The 17,097-nt window shown below is 47.4% G+C and overlaps 1 protein-coding gene across 5 annotated transcripts in view; it reads left to right on the top strand.

Annotated features, from left to right (window-relative positions):
- The window catches only part of RPS6KA2 (ribosomal protein S6 kinase A2), a 497,623-nt gene that overhangs the window by 137,097 nt on the left and 343,429 nt on the right, over window positions 1-17,097 (top strand). The window contains exon 1 of one of the 5 annotated variants that reach the window (XM_034963236.4): window positions 10,737-10,898. The exons of the other annotated variants lie outside the window; for them this stretch is intronic. Within the exon in view, the coding sequence (XP_034819127.1) occupies window positions 10,848-10,898 (51 nt within the window). The 5' untranslated portion in view covers window positions 10,737-10,847. Of the gene's footprint in view, window positions 1-10,736; window positions 10,899-17,097 lie in introns of those variants that run through there. 5 annotated transcript variants of the gene reach the window in all.

Genomic DNA, 17,097 nt, shown 5'->3' with positions numbered 1-17,097 from the left:
TTTCATGGATTTTGCCTAATAAGTCCTGCAAGGTGCCTCTAGTTTCACAGCTAATTGTATGTCCTCTTTCTCCATCATGATTTCACTCTTTATTTATTTGCCTTTATAAAAAAATCACTTTTAGATAAGACACAAAGGAGGTTCCAGTTCCAAGGGGAGGATGTTTTCTTTTGTCCATACCCAACCTCAACCAGAACGGGGGGAGCTTGTCCAGGGCCACTGCTGCCCGCTGGGGCCCTCTCTGGGTTTCCTCCTCTTTCTTCCCTTTTCTTATGGCTTTGAAGTGAACACACATGCCCTGTTTTATAGAGCTGCATTGATCCATCATCTATCGATTGGGTGGGACTTGAACAAAGAAAAAGTAATTGTTTCTCAGATTTCCTGGTATTGGAAGGACAGAAATGTGAGCATTCTTGTTATGGTGCAGTGGTGGCCAAGGTAGCGATTTTACATGTGGGGACGCAGAGGCAGATTCCACAGTCGTGGAACAATAAAACCCCCAAGGTTTGCACCCAAACAGTGAGAGCAGGCTCTGCCATGGTTAGCAATCCCCGCACACACTCTGTGGCGGCCGGCTGCCTGACACCAGGGTGTGTGTGTGCGTGTGTGAGGGTGTGTGTGTGCGTGTGTGTGCGTGTGTGTGTGTGTGTGTGTGTGTTTGAGGAGGTATTGTCTTTAGTTCTTAATAATTTGGGAAACAATATGTTCTTTTGTCAGGTAACCTGATATGCAAATAAAATAATGAGGTGACCCAAACTCAGTCCTTTGCAAAGCAACTTAGGGAGCTGCAGTGCGGGGGCTAAGCCTGGAATATTGTGGATGCTCAACACATTCTGGCCGAATGTTCACCCTTCCTGGGTCCCTTTGAGGCTTGCTGGCAAGTGGAGCCCAGTCTGAAGGGCTCCTGGGTGACAGCAGCAGCCCTCAGCTGAGTCACAAAATTAATTTTCCGAGTAGGATCCGGAAGGGAGCGCGAGCTGGCTTCTCCTTCCTTTTTGTCTTCCTCTAACCATGCTTTCACCTCTGGACCGCATTGATCTGGAGCACATTGATCCGCGCGGCCTTTGTGGTCTTGGTTAGAGGAGTGACTTTTCTGTTTTCCTCTGTCTTTTTCATCAAATCGTTCCGTGCCTCTGCCTTGCAAGCTGAAGCGTGTGAGACGGTAGTTGCAGTTGCATTTTGCTTTTTGATGGTGTTGCTCATGGGGAGGTGATAGGCTACATTAAAAACTGGGCAGAGTCTAGGGGATAAAATACAAAAGTCTGGTTCTTCAGTCTGTTTTCAGAGACAAAAATTCCATGGTGGAGCTGGCTTTTCCCGCAGGTAGCTGAGCCCTTCCTCTTTGCTAGGGCAGCCCCCAGGTAAGGAAGGGACCTTCATTCACTCTCGTGGCGGTGAGTTGGTGCAGACTTCTGGGTGCAGCAGGGTTCGGGGGTGGGGAGGCACATTCTTTGGACTTGTAAACAAAGGCGAGGGAGGAGAGGCACGTTAGGCCCGCAGGGCCACGCAGCTGGGTCCAGACACTGTGGGGCGAGTGGGGTGCCAAGGGAAGCTTCCAGAACAGGGGTGGCAGCAAAAGGAAATACCAGCAGCTAAAAAGGAGCACCTTGCAACCTCTGTGCTTCTGCGTTCCATCCCCAAACAACCGCTGAAGAGACAAATTCCATTTCATTCCTGTAGTTACTTGAGCCACTGGGTGGGCTTTCAAAAGCTGTGCATTGCACTTCAGCAGAAAATAGCGCTGTCGTCAGAATTAGAATTTGAGCTAGAAAAATCCTTTGATTGAGGTCATACTTAGAAATGTCTTTTTGGGATAGCTGGAGAAAAATCATTAATTTTAGGGGAAAAAAAAGTACATCAAAGTTTTATCATGTTCAGCTATAGCCCACCTCCTAACTCCCATAGAAACAGGCAAGATTTTTAGGAAAAGCTTGAAGGGAAAACACACATACACACAAATCCAAAAATTACCAAGGCTTTTCATTAAGTTGTACAATTATATGTAATTTTTCTTTTCTTCATTTTTAAAATAATTTCCAAAGAAATCTATATTACTAGTACAATAATTATATTTGAAAATTAAATATAATTGAAGTTATAGGCCTAAAGTTAAGGCTCAGCTTATCCTAAAAAATTTTTAAATAGCACTATACTGATTGGGTGATGATACGGTACAGATTTAAGTTATTCAATATATCTTGGGTTTAGTAATGTGGATAAGTGTTGTCTCTCAGGCAATTTCACCAATTGAAGGTATCCTCTATTCAGTGACATGAAAAGAAATATTCAATCCATTAATCAAACAAGTCTCTGCCACTTACCAATGCAACCCAAAAGACGTCATCATGATAATTACACACCTCAGGCTACCCAAAGGGAATGTTTTGTTTGGAATTTGTAATTCACCCTGAGAATTTCTCATATTGTAATCACAGCCATTATGATATTGACCTTCAGTGAACTAGAAAGCGGGAAGTGTTTTGTTCCTAACAGGCTGGAGGACTGTGACAGCGTGAAGGGAGTGTATACTCAACCTCCCTTCCCCTGTTCAGAAAAGCTGGTAGTCGCTGAGTGCCTGCCATTGCCCCAGCCAATTCTTCATAATCACTGTTTCTTTATATTACTGTGAGTATTGCCATTTTACAGATGAGGAGATGAAGCCTAAAACACCTTAAGTCGATTGCTCAGCTGTGCATGTAAAATGTGATGCTTAGCCCCATGCCTTTCAAAAAAGTAAGATGCTCTTTGAATTCTCTTCTTTAAATGCCAGCTCCACATCTTACACCTTCTACACCACTTTAAGCCAGCACTTTCTACATCGAGGTCTCAGAAAATAAGAGCTATAGGGAATGATGGTTATCCTTTATAATCTACGAAAAGTTAAACGAAGTCATTTTCTTGTTATTACTGCAGGATTTATTGAGTCTCTATGTCTTGGAGCACACTGCGCCCGTCCCTGAGCTGCGGATGCAATAAGGAACCTATGTCACCCCACACTAAGCGGGCAGCCGGGATCTTGGAGGTGGGAGCAGGTGCGGGGGCCATGGCTAAGGAGGGCTGGCTGTGCTCGTGGCCGTGGGTCGTCACCACGCGTCCCGGAGCATCCTCTACTTGAGGGCCGGTGTGCTGGGCGCACCTGCTGACCTGCAGCCCTGGAAACATCTGGGAGCTTCTCATGGCACTTGGCTTTGTGGAGTCCAGCGTCAGGAGCACTGTTTATGAGTCCAGAGATGCTGCACACACTACCCATGCTGGCCGGCCACGTGGAGGCTCACTCCAGGGCTGTGGCTCTCTTCATGTGGCCTAACTTCTGGGTCTTTTCCTTGTTCAGCGTGGTGGCTGTTCCTCCTGCCACCTACCCTGGAGCTGGCAGGGAGGAGAAAGCCCCAGGCTGGAGCTGAGAGACCCAGGCGGGGTCACCCCATTGGCCGTTTGGTGTTGGGAAGGTCATGCCACCTCCGTGGGCATATGATGAGAGGACAGAACTCGGTAGAGATAACGTCAAGGCTGCCAAAGTGCTTTGTCGTTCCTGCATATGTGTGTTGATACACATGTGTGTGAACACACACACGTTGTGTAGTGTGTAAATGTGTGAAATACGTAACATGTGACCGTAGCATGTGTTTACGCAGGTGCTTGTGTGGCTGTAGGTGTCACCGCGGTGGCCGCTGTCCCAGTCCCCGTGGCGCGTCTTCCTCCCGTTGTCAGGGGTTGCGGGCTCATGGCTGCAGGCTCCTTGTGGTTTGTTTTTCACAGAGTGAGAGCACCCGGCTGTGCCTGGAGAAGTGCAGCCACACTCAATGTGGTCAGTGACAGGGACCCTGACCCCTTCCCAACCCCCTGCTCCTTGCCCCACTCTGCTTCCCCATCTAGGCCTGCGGCATGGCCTCCTCCAGCAACCACCCCTGCCCGCCTTCTCACTGTGGCTGGATTTCACTCCTTCAGCTTCATTGAGCTGCCTTGTGAGGAGGGAAGCGCGGGCCCCGTGTTGTTAGACCCGATCCCCGCGTTCCAGCACCTCCTCAGAGCTTGCGGTTCTCGACACCTTCCTGTAGGAAGCACCCTGCTCCTCGGCCACCCTGGGCAGAGCCTCCCACTCTTCCTCCCGCCTCACAGTCTTCCTCTTCACGCGCCCCTTAGTGTCCTTCCCTCTGCCCATCGCTAAAATGTCGCTGGCCTTAAATGACCCTGACCCCACTGTGCCGTGCGATCCCAGGGGTCTTCCCAGCTCTGAGCTGGGGCTCAGCCTCATTTCTCTCACCCTCTCACTCACGCCCTCCCCAGTGGGAGTGGAGTCCCAGCACCGCGTGGTCCTCAGAGCCGGCAGCGATGCAAGGCACGGGGCACTCAGAAGCCCCGCACGTGGCAATTCCTCACGCTCACAACTCCCCAAACGCTTCGCATTCTTTCTAGCCGAACAACAAGAACCCTAACAGAAGCTGCTTTACAGCAGGTCGTGGACAGTGTTGTGTCTGCCACACAATTCAGCATTTGGTGACGGACATAGACAAGGCCGGTCGTGCCGTCATGGATCTGAAAACAATCTTTAAAGGACTGGTGGGTGCGCCCCTCTTTCTCGAGGTACACGGACAGGCACAGCTCTGGTTTTGCTGGGATCGTTTGCAGTTGGTTATTATCATGGGGCCCTTGGGACTTGCTCTGTAACAGCGAACTAACAAAGTCGTCGCCGTTCATCTGTGTGGCGCCTCACTGCTTACAAAACGCCTTTTCTCAATGCTCTTATCTGTACAGGGAGGAGGTAAAGAAATTGACAGCTCTTTCTTAATTAACTTTTGGTTTCCAAGGTTGTTCCCCCAAGGAAATCCGGGGTTCCCTTCCTTGCTCCTGTTTTTGCTTTGCTTTTCTTTGGTAAATCGTTATAGAATACTCAGTATGTTCTAAGCGCCTTGCAATGTGGACTCATTTGACCCTCAACAACCAGATGAAGTAGTCACTCTCATTGCCGCTCTCTCCCATTTTACAGATGAGAGCATGGAGGCAATTAAGTTGTACCAGGTGACACAGCCAAGTAGGGGAGTCATGGATTTGAACCGAGCCATGTGGCTTTAGGGTCTTAACTGTGATTCTATGATGCAGACATTTGCTGAAATCAAACATAATTTACTCTTGCAGTTTATTTTGTGGAAATAATATTTTTCCATTTTCTTAATGTAACCCTTTAATGACTCCAAAAGAATTTAAAATTATTCTTGGCTTTGCTTTTTCCATGCTAAGCGAATGCCATCTAACAGGCTTCAGCTAAGCCTGGAAACCAAACCTGTAAGGCAGGAAATGTGGTTCCTTCTATGATCCTGATACTACTGCTAGGACTTCTCAGTTACGGGGTCCCAAATATTTTTAGCTTAAGACTCTGTTGGAAATGTAATAACAATAAATCACAGATCCCACCTTGTAGTAGCTATATTTTTGCTATCCATGCATTGAGGAGAGCCGCTGAAACCATCAATGCCTTCCAAAGAAAACTGAACTTTATTCATGCTTGCAGCTGTTATCACAGAAGCATGTGAAACCGTTTCTTTGACCTACGGAGAGTCACCTATGTACCCGTGTTTCCACCTGTGCTCTGCAGTAGCCTCAGTGCCCACAGTCCTCAAATCTCGTGGTGCAAGGCTCAGGGTCATGGCTTGCTCCCCTTTCCTTGTTGGCTCCCGGAAGTCGGGGCAGAAGTGAAGTTCGTTTCCTGGGAGTGGACAGGATGGGAAGGTGCTATTCTTTCTCCGTGGAGCTGTTGATTTATTTACCTGTGAACTGGGAGCAAACAGGACTTTCATGTGAGGCTGAGTCTCTCAGGGACTGTGGTGCACAGCAGGTTGTAACCCTGGTGCCGGCTTACAGCCCAGTGCGAGATCCTGTGTGATTCAAGATCAGCTGCGTAAGGTAAAATGAGGCCAGTTTCCCAAGATACTTTCACTTAAGAACATGACTTTACACACTCCATGTGCCAGGGACTACGCCAGGTGCCGTGGGGGAATTTGAACTTCATATTCTGTCCTCCGTTTAACGTGCACACACACACACGCGCGCATAGACACACACACACACGCACACTGCATGAACACACACATGCATACCAATTGCTTTGAACGGTGCTAAGGTTGAGCTGACATGGCTGAGTGGTAAAGAGAGGCCATGATTCGGTTTCGTGTCTGAGGGAGAATGTGGTAAAATATGGGGAGACTGAGGGAGAGGAGGATGCAGGGACACCACTGTCCTAGTGCCTGGGATGTGTGGCCTCTTTGGGCCTCAGTTTCCTTTTGGTGAAACCAGTACCCAAGGTTTCTGCCACTTGTCTTGGTCCAGATGGGACAGACCGTGTACCTCTGTGGTGACACCAGGGCCTCCACGTGACAGGGCCTTCTTCTCACTCCTGTCTGCAAGGCTTCTTTTCCATGAGGTCACAGGCAGGGCTATCCTCGGCCACTTTCTGGGAGGTCCAGGGGGCTGGGAGACGCGGCTGCCCCATCTGGAGCTTTACCCTCCCTGGGCTCTTTGTTCTCGCCATGAGACTGGGGTGCAGGGGATAACTTGCACCTTCAACGCTGCCTCAAATGCGAGGAGACACTTCCCTTCCACTCCATTCCCAATGGGGAGGACACAGCAGTGCGGTCCCACCTTCCTATCTCCCCGGGGCCTAGGAAGGGGAAAGGTACAACTCACTCCCAGTGATGTCTTCAACACAGGCTAAAATCATCCGTCTGATTCTCTATGGGTCCAAAGATATGGAAGTGAACTACTAGGTTTTTCAGAGGAAGACACAAAATATTGCTTCCAGGCTGAGACGCTGATGGTCTAATGGAAACACGAAACAGATGCTTTCTGCTGTGTCGTGGTTGTTTATTCTTTGGGCTGAATTGTGTGAGCGTTTTGGTTCTGCTGCTGGAAGGTGGATGCTCACCTGACAACAATAGCAATGCTTTTAAAGCCATAGCCAATACACAGTAATAGCTGCTTTTCACCAATTAGCCAGAGATGTTTTCAAAATAATGTCTTTAAAAATGTATTTGGTAGATGAGTAAGCCAAGATTGTTATGATGATTTCCCCATGGCATAAAATAAAAGGCAGCCAGGTGTGGTGGCTCATGCCTGTAATCCCAGCACTTTGGGAGGCTGAGGCGGGCGGATCACTTGAGGTCAGGAGTTCAAGACCAGCCCAGGCAATGTGGTGAAATCCTGTCTCTACAAAAATTACAAAATTTAGCCGGGTGCGGTGGCTACTTAAGAGGCTAAAGTACAACAATTGCTTGAACCCGGGAGGCGGAGGTTGCAGTGAGCCGAGATCGCACCACTGCACTCCAGCCTGGGCAACAGAGCAAGACTCGGTCTCAGAAATGAATAAAAGGCAATTTCTTGCCATCATCACCACGACAACATTCAGTTCACAAACTCACATCCACCTGCAATTAAATGCCATTAAGAATGAAAGGTTTCCATTGCAAACCCACTAGCTCTCACATGACCACCATTTAGCCAGAGACCAAAGGCCTGATTTATTTTGCTAATGCACTTTCAAAAGTACCAAGTCCTGGAAAATTTCCTTCTAATTCTTATGGAAGTTTGGATTGAATTGCATTTAGGATAACTGTAAATACAGATACCAAAACCCAAATGACTGTAGGTGAGGATTATTCAGACCCTTTGTGTCTCCATTTCCCCCATCCGATTCTTCTTTCCCCAACTCAGTATCCATGCACGTTGCCATCAGGTTGGAAATGGGAAGAGGGATTGCCAGTGAGCAGACTATTTCAAGCGATTCCAGCAAAATATGTGGTGCAGGAAAGATGAGCATTTTTGGCCGAGCCATTTTCAAGCTTTCCGTGGCTTGCACTAATCTAACCTATGCTACTTTCCTGTTGCCAGGAGCGATAGAATCAACCTGGAGTCCTCACAGTCTCAAACCAGACCACAATGGGGGTGGGGGCAGTGCCCACATACTCTGTGCGATGATCTTATCACTCTGACATTCAGTAGATCGCTTTGGTGAGTTCATCTTCGATGTAGTTCAATTGCTTTGCTTGACTTGGGTATTTTTCCTTTGGAGATTAGACCAGCTTAATATATCCTTAAAAGAAGATGTTTATACAATTGTAAACACAATTTCTTAAGAAGCCTTTTACTTTTACTCTGTGTGCAAAATTACCTAAGGAAATATTTGTTCACCAGAATGAGCCCACCTTCCTCTCTTCAAATCGCCATTCCCCAGGTGCCCCTGATTTGCCTAAGCTGGGAACATTGCCCTACATGAGCTACGCATCTTTGCCAACCGATTGAATAGGTTACAGGTAGCCAAAAGAAACCTTCCGTTTTTATTCCTGTGTATTTGAAACAATACCAGGGCCCCAACACCACACCCTCAAACAAAAATTTAGTAAAAATTTCTAAATCTCAATCAAGCCTGAATACTACATATTTTAAAATTAAAACAAAGTATTTATGAAGGACCACAGAGTTAAGTTTTCAGGAAAATATTTTATATTGTCCTCCTTCGACACTCAGAAATCCCCTGCAGTAGGGCTTCACCAAGCACAAACCTCTCTGTACAATGGTGGGAACGGCACTGCGTTGACCGCTGGGCGAGGATACGGACTGGGCTGCGGCTGTGTCTTCCGCGGGAGCTGAGGCTGCAGCCAGCGGTAGACGGTATGAGAAGACGCCAGCAGTGTGTTTCCAGGAAGCAGGAGTGCCTATTTCTGTGAAAGGCTGCACATATATTTTAAGATCCAGCATTTTCAAAGAGGTGAAATGTGGATGTGGATTCATTTTGGAGAAAAGAAATAGAACTGGGATTGTTTAAAAGCTCCTGATGATTTCACAGAGAGAAGTCAAGGCTGAAACACACCAGCAGTGCTGAGACTCACATAAAATCACAGAGATGAAATTTGGTGAGACTAGAAAGAGCCTTATTTTCTATTAATCTCCCCGTGTTATTATTTTGGGCCAGCAAAAGTAGCAAAAGGTAATAGAGAAATTTTGGAAGACAGAGGCATTTTCTTCTGTTGCCATAACTTGGCCTGTGAACAAACCGTGCTCTATTCTCAAAGTAACAGCTCAGAAGTGTGACCGTTCTGCTTAGAAGTAATATTTGCCAACGGCTCCAGAATAGAAAAAAATGTGTATATAATGGCAGATGTATGGCATGTGCTTCTAAAAATGTTACATTATAGGTTCTTAATAAAGTTCCCATAGTGGAAAGTAGGGTTAATAAAAATGATCCCTTAGAAAGTTCCTCTGAAGGACTGACCAAAGCTCCTTTCAGTTGTTATTTACCTGAAGTATGTATGTGTGTAGACGCAGACCTGCACACACACAGGCACACACATGTGCACACACACACACACACGAATGCAACATTGACCTGGATAAATGAGTTTTAATCAGCTCTGCATTCAAGGGAAAGAACATACGCCATGTGTGCTCTGGAAGCCACGAAATGGGTGAAAAGTTGTTTTGGTAGAACCCGTTTCCTGAAATAGCAACCACTGGAGAAAGGACAATTGCACTTCAACTATTTCTGTCTGATTGGGAAGGAAATATTCTTTATCTCAATGTCTTGGAGAAAGGAAGGGGTGGACAGGGCCCCGTCTTTTAGCACTGCACTACCCTAAATCAAGGTCATTTCTGTCCATTTCAGTCTTAAATTTCCTCTTTGCCTTTGCTTCCTTCTTTTCACGTCCTATGTTTTTATATCTGTTTATTTCCACGCCTGCATCCTTAGCCGTGGCCTCTATTGTCTGTCACCTCGAAGGCGATTGTCAGTTGGTAGGTCTCTTCTGTTGCATCTGTAGGTTTTCAGAGGAGAAAGCTATTTATGTATTAACAAGAAGCTATACCAGTAAACAAAGGAAACTCCGCCAGTGTCCTGGGTCTGACTCTGAACCTGCCGCCTGTACTCAGCAGCTGCCAATCACACGGAGCCCTGGACGCTTCTGGCAGAACCAAGGCAGGGCTCCATGGCAAGTGAAAGCAAGAAAGGGGCTGATGTTCTGGAAACGTGGGAATTCAGTTTTGATCAGGAAAACAAAGCAAATGTTTATGTTAGCCAGAGAGGACATATTCCGAGTTAGCCCGGGAAAAGCTTGTAGAGAGAACGTGCATGCATGTGCACGTGCCTGTGTCTCTGGGGCGGAGGCATCATCTGGAGGGGGAATACAGGGTGATGCCATCCTCGCACCCTTGGTGTGCATTCACTGACCCAGTGCCACCTAAAGAAATAAGCAACCATTTTCATTCACCTTCCTCCTACCCCTGCCTCCTCCTTTCAGTTTAAATGACACAGAGAAGGACCGAAGTGTCTTTTCATGCACTGCTAAGGCACGTTGCCAGCCTGGCTGTGGGCAAGTGGGGGCAGGTGTGCGTTGAGGAGGACCTCAGGCCTGCCCCTCAGAGTGTCTTTGATGGTTTCTGACATTTGATTGCCTCTAAGTGACGCTTCTGCTTTGCCAGCTTCTGCCAGATGTTGTGTTCCAGCCTGCTGGGATTCGGAGCAGCATGAGTAACTTCGCGTTCGCATCAGAGGAGATGGCCAGCCTCGGGGCTGAGGTTTTCTCAGCTTCTCTCCTTTGCTTCTGAGTTTGCAAAGCGGGGGTTTTGTCTGCAGCCAGAGTTTTTTCAACTCACAGCTGGTGCCTGTGAGGGGCAGGACTCTCGGCTTGGGAATCTGTGGCTGCCTGGAGAGGGGTGAGGGGAGGGAAGAGGAGGTGTGCGGGGTGGCTGCCTGGTGACGAGGGCAGGCGCAGCAGCCCACGAGGTGATAAAAGGAGTGGCGGCTGCCCTGGCAGAATGGCTGGACGGCAAGGGGAGCCCGGCCCCCGGGACCTGGGGAGTGCATCATGATGATCAGGCTGCCACACAAGAAGCTGCAGAGACTGTTCCTCAGAAAGGTAAGGGAGGGCTCGCGGGAAATGGGGGTCCCAGGGAGCTTGGCAGTTTTTATTTACTGCTGGGAAATCACGGGTGTGACAGAGCTTGGGCGGCCAGGGGCAAGCTCTTTTCTGGGAGGAGTGGAATCTCACAGATCATGAACACAGGCCTCGGAGCGGTGCCAAGAGCAGGTGCTCATGTCTGGCTGAAGTTTGCCTTGTTTTTAATTTATCTTGTGTTTGAGGGTATGTTTGAGCCCAAGAAAACTTAACGTTTCTGTTCCCAAGTGTATTTTCACAACTGAGGGGAAGGGTGTCCGTAATTTTTCTGCAAGTGCAGAAGCAAAGGGGAGAAAATATGACAAAGCTGATGTTTATTTTTACTGTTACTAAAAGGTAAAGTTTTGGGTGAAGGGAACCAACTCTTCAAGAGCTAGCAGTTTGCCCTTTAAAAAATTGTTTCTGCTTTTTTTTATGTGATGGTGAAATGTGCGTAAGATTTTTCAGTTTTAACCATTTTTAAGTGCACAGTTCAGCGGCATTAAGTATATTCACATTGGGCAGCCACCACCACCGCCGTCTCCGCGACGTTTTCATCATCCCAAACTGAAGCTCTGTTCTCATTAAACACTCCTCATTCCTCCCACCCTTGAGGTTGCCCATTTTATTTTACTATTTATTTTTATTTTATTTTATTTTTTGAGACGGAGTTTTGCTCTTGTTGCCTAGGCTGGAGTGCAATGGCGCCATCTCGGCTCACCACAACCTCCGCCTCCCGGGTTCAAGCAATTCTCCTGCCTCAGCCCCCTAAGTAGCTGGGATTACAGGCATGCGCCACCATGCCTGGCTAATTTTGTATTTTAGTAGAGACGGGGTTTCTCCATGTTGGTCAGGTTGGTCTCAAACTCCTGACCTCAGGTGATCCACCCACCTTGGCCTCCCAAAGAGGTGGGATTACAGGTGTGAGCCACCGCACCCAGCTGAGATTGCCCATTTTTAAGTGAGTTAACCCAAACATGTTTATAATCATATGTAATCAGAGTGCATCAGATTAGGATCCAAACCAGGTCATGCTAATTGCTCCTACAATCTGTTGAGAAATTGCTGTTAAGTGTATCTCATGTAATTCTTTTTAAAAAGAAAAAATATGGAATACAGTGTTCTAGAAATCACTGACAGACCCATGGGTATAACATTATTTTCAAAGAAAATCTGTGACTTTCCAACTGTGTGCACATTTTGTTTTTGTTTTTTTTTTTTTTTTGAGACGGAGTCTCGCTCTGTTGCCCAGGCTGGAGTGCAGTGGCGCGATCTCGGCTCACTGCAAGCTCTGCCTCCTGGGTTCACGCCATTCTCCTGCCTCACCCTCCCGAGTAGCTGGGACTACAGGCTCCTGCCACCAGGCCTGGCTAATTTTTTGTATTTTTAGTAGAGACAGGGTTTCACCGTGTTAGCCAGGATGGTCTCCATCTCCTGACCTCATGATCCACCCGCCTCGGCCACAAAATATAATTTTAAGGAATATTTATATTTTATTTTGAAATTACTCCTGAAATAATATTATTTTAAATAATTATATAATGTGAATGAAAGTTGTTTACTTCAACTTTTGGAATTAAGAAAACTGAGCATAAAGAAAACAAGTGGCTTATCCACACGTGACAAGCACAGACAGGTCTCTAAGTGTGAATTCCAGCTCCTTACCCAGCTCAGCCCCGAGTCCGTTACATCTTGACATCAGCTTCTCATGCAGTTGTTTGCTCTGATTTAAATAAAGTCACATCAGTGGGGGTATTTCCTTACCGACACCCCATCTTATGTCCAAAAGATGTCAGTAAACTTACCTATATTCCATACAAGGCTAAGCTAATCCATAAGTGCGTCTGTTTAGGTGAAGGAAAGGAGGAGGTAGGAAGCTGGGCCGGAGCGCAGCAGCCATGGTGCGTGTAGAAAAGACCCCCAGCCCTGCGGAAGGTGGGCCTGGGTGTGACTCTGAGATTGCTGGATTCTCAAGGAGTGGAGCGCAGCAGGGCAGACTGGAAACATAAAAACAAAACAAGCAAAATAAATAAATAAATAAACCCCAGTTGTGTAGGTAAACACATCTCTTTCTGTTCCGAGCCCTGTAAGAAACATTTCCTGCTGGTCCTCCTGGAGAGTTCACCGTATAAAGGAGTGAACACCCTGAACAGAATGCATCTGGGAGGTGCAATGCATCTCTTCATAAGGTTTTTGCCATGCCCGGGGTTGTAGGCTGGGGCAGTAAGGCTAAAACGGAAAGCAGAGAAAGCACTCCTACTGGGAATCCACACTGCAGAGACCAGCAAGCTGCCCTTGGAAGATCTGCCTTTACCCCAGGGGCCATCTGAGGCCACCTAGAAGTATGCGTGGATGCAAACCTCCAAGCCGCCCTTCACGGCTTTGGCTGAGGAATCATACATTTGTTGGAATTCAGTGGCCCTGGGTCTGGGCTCCTTGACAAGCACAGGATTATAGATTTTCTGTGCTCCAGGTTACGAGGAGGGGCTCATGGAATCTGGAAGCTGGAAGGGGTCATTGAAATCACAGAGCCCAACCCCTTCATTGCACACATGAGGAGGCTGAGGCCGAGAGTTGAGATTCCTGACCCAAGTTCACCCTGTGACGAGTGAGCGACAGGGCAGGGCCTGAACCCGCCGCCCTGGACACCCATCTCAGAGCCCTTCCCTGAGACCACAACGGTCAAACATGGCATTGGGAGGGTGCAGCACACCAGCCTGAGGACTGGGAAAGGGACCTCTACCTGTCTACACTAACCAGGCCTTGTCATTTTCCGCATCTGATGCTTTGACATTGGTGGGGAGCAGGGGGAGGCTTGCTGGCCCTGGAGAGGCTGCTCCCCCAGGGTTTCTAATTCCCAGGCACAGCAGGCAACTCACCCAGGAGTGCACTTTTCAAATGCAAACCAGAGCCCACCCCCACCACCTCCTTTATGGACTCTCACGCTCTGGGCCACATTCTCCTACCCTAATCCTCCCAGGGCCCAGTACCAGCCAGCGAGGGCAACCCCCTGTGCAGCAGGGCCCACGGGAACTGCCCTTACCAACCAGTCCCATGCAGGCTCACCCTGGCTCACCTGTTCCTTCCCCGGAAGCCACGTGAAAGGCCCCTGCCCATGCATCCCTGCACCCCTCTGCCTCCAGACAGGCTCAGTGCATCCCTGAGTGGTCCCCAGGGCTTGGCCCCCTCTCTTGGGATCTGTGAGTAACAAACTCTCTTTTCGCTGACAGTTGTCTCCTGACCTGTTGCCCTGCCACACCTGAATAATAATAGAGCCTAAGTTTTAAAACACTGTCAGTTGTTTTTAAAACTGGTAGCTTTTGTGTATTTAAGATTCTTCCAACATACATGATGTTGGAAAATAGGTGAGAATTGTGCCTGAGAAACCGTTCCAGGCACTGAGGCGGTCCCAGGCAGTCATCACTGCATGCACCTCGGGCCTCAGGGAGACTGAGGTCTTGTGTGGCTGGGGCTCGGGGCTGGAGTCTCACGGGAAGACGGACGGCACAGGAGAGCATTACAGATCAAGTTCAAGCATGGCCAAAGGCACTTTCCAGAATTTGGGTTCCTCATCATGCTTGTGTTGGGTTAGTACATTTCTGACAGTCGTCTCTCTTGAAATTTCGGGAAAGTGGGCATCTTCTTGTAGAGGATCCCAGAGCTCTTGATCTGTTTTCATTATTAACCGTGATAGCTCATGGGCAACGCAGCTCAGTGTATTTTCCCAGTTTCATAGTTGCTAATGACTGTTTAACAACCACAATAAGTGTGGTAATAAGGGCTTTATTATAATAACACCACACATTAACACAATCTAAATAACAGTCAAGATGTGTTTGTAGGGAGGTGACAAACTTTCATAATAACAACAGTTAGCTTTATGTCCCTGTGGATGAATTTTTAAACTGCTGTGTGATTTTATTATCAAACACATCCGAGTTGCTGTGTGTGTTTGTTTTTGCAATATGATGTCATAGTATTAATAGATAGCTGTGGAAGAACATGTAGAAAGGTCAACACAGTGATTTTTATATAAATATAGGACATTTTGTGTTTATAAGACAAGAAAAAAATTCCAACAGCATTACACATGTTTTAAAGTATATTATTGATTCTTTATAGAGGTTAATTTTCTGAAGTTATAACTAAAATTTTATTTTTAAGGAGTTTAGTGAAGAATGGACAGAGAAAGTCAGTTGAGTGCTGCTGTATAAGCAGAGGTGGCATCTCCTTCTTCAGCCTGAGGGGGACTGTTCTTCCCTTGCGTAGATTCTTCTTTACTGGGTGCTCCGGTTATACCAGCTGGGGACTGGGGTGAAACCATGAACAAGATAGATGGAGCCCTACATCTGGCTTAAGTCTGGCAGGACAGCCAGCCCCTTTTCTCTAGGTAAACCACACACTTCCTACAGAAACAGGGTCACCAGCAAAGAGGAGTTTGTTTTTAATGCCACATAAAGGGAGTGGTATCTTGTTTCTGCCCTCTGCAGTGACTAAACCCACAGAATAAATTGCTTATAGTCGGTAGGAATGGGCCCTGCGTTTTACAGCAAATAAATCCAGGTGCAGAGTTAGGGGACAAAAATATTTACCTACTCAGCAGAGTATACAAGGCTTAACACAGTGGTTAGGGAGTGGGCCACCATTACCCCAAGAGTATCCATCTACTTGATGCAGATTTTACCAAGAAACCAGCAACAACAAGCACAAAACTATGGGGAGAGTCAGGGGGAGAGGGTAATAAATACATAAAATGGTGTGGGGACAGCAGGTGGGAGAACCAGGTTCTGATCCGTGCTTTACCTTGAGAGAAATCAATTAACTCTGTTAGTCTCAGTCTTTCTTTCTTTTAAAATACAAGGGTTTGAGTAAATGATCTCTAACACCAAGAATCGTCCTCTTCTATAATAACCTTAATCATCATTATGGGTCTATCATCTTTGAATTAAATTAAATATTTAATAACCCATTAATGTTCTTAGCTAATGTCACCTTTTGAAGTGACTATATTCCTATATTTTTACTAATTATAAAATAAGATTTTGAAAAATCTCTCTCTGCCTTTCTGTCTCTTAAGGTTTCTCTTTCCATTCATTCTAAATTGCCTCTCTAGACTTCAGTGTGTCCGCTCACTCTTGAATGTGAAGCTGAGGTTGGTAAAGGATGTGTACTCTGGTCTTGCTCTGCGGTGACTGTGGACGTGCTTCACAGCCCTACGTTTCAGAGGCTGTTCACTCTGTGTGATGTCTTCATCATACTCACAGAGGATCTAGGTGGTGGCTACACCACCCAATTTGCTAGGCTGGCCCATCTGGAAGATCACAGGTTATTAATGATTAAAATAGTTAGAAACGATGTCTTTATTTAAAATAATAAGCATTGATTTTATCTAATTTCTAACAAATGCACATGAGGCATTGAATACCCAGGTACAAATGGACCTGGTGTCGCCTTTGAGGTCTCAGGTACTCCTCGGCTGGCCTGTGCTGGCCCCTTTGTCTTCTGGGGCCCCTTTCTCCAAGGATTCTGGCTTCTGTGCTCCACGGAGTCTGGCCTCTGTGCTCCACGGAGTCTGGCCTCTGTGCTCCACAGCGTCTGGCTTCTGTGCTCCACGGAGTCTGGCCTCTGTGCTCCATGGAGTCTGGCCTTTGTGCTCCATGCTGTCCTTGGTCCACAGGGCCTGACCTTGAATCGTCATGAAGACATGTTCTGTTCATTCTGTAGATTTCCTAGAGTCTGTGCCACTGTTTGGCTTTGCATAGAATCCCCAAATCGGCTGACTATTGGACTTCACTAGGATGCGAATGGTGCAAAGTCCGATCCATCTGGCTGTGGTGGAAAATGGAAACTTGTGGGGCTTCGAGCAGAAAATTTGTGAATACCTTGATTCCAAGCTCAGACACTTGGACCCCTCTTTCCACGGCTCCAGTGGCGGCCCAGCCGTTCCAGACACCTAGGCCAGCAGAGAAGCCAAGCCCCAAGCCCCTGTCGCCATCTGTTATCTGCCTTGGGCTGGCCGGCCTGCACCTCCTCCACGCCCTGCGGTGCAGCTTTGCCTCCCCTGAGGGGTTACAGGCTCTGCTCAGCTGCCTCCTGCTGCAGAGCAGACCACAGCCCAGCTGGCTGACTCAGGGCCAACTCAGGGGAAGCCCTCCTGTGACTGTGCGTTTGACGGGACCCT

The sequence above is a fragment of the Pan paniscus genome, chromosome 5 (genome assembly GCF_029289425.2).
Source record: "Pan paniscus chromosome 5, NHGRI_mPanPan1-v2.0_pri, whole genome shotgun sequence".
NCBI classification, from domain to species: Eukaryota; Metazoa; Chordata; class Mammalia; order Primates; family Hominidae; genus Pan; species Pan paniscus.
This window is presented reverse-complemented; position numbering and strand designations above follow the sequence as displayed.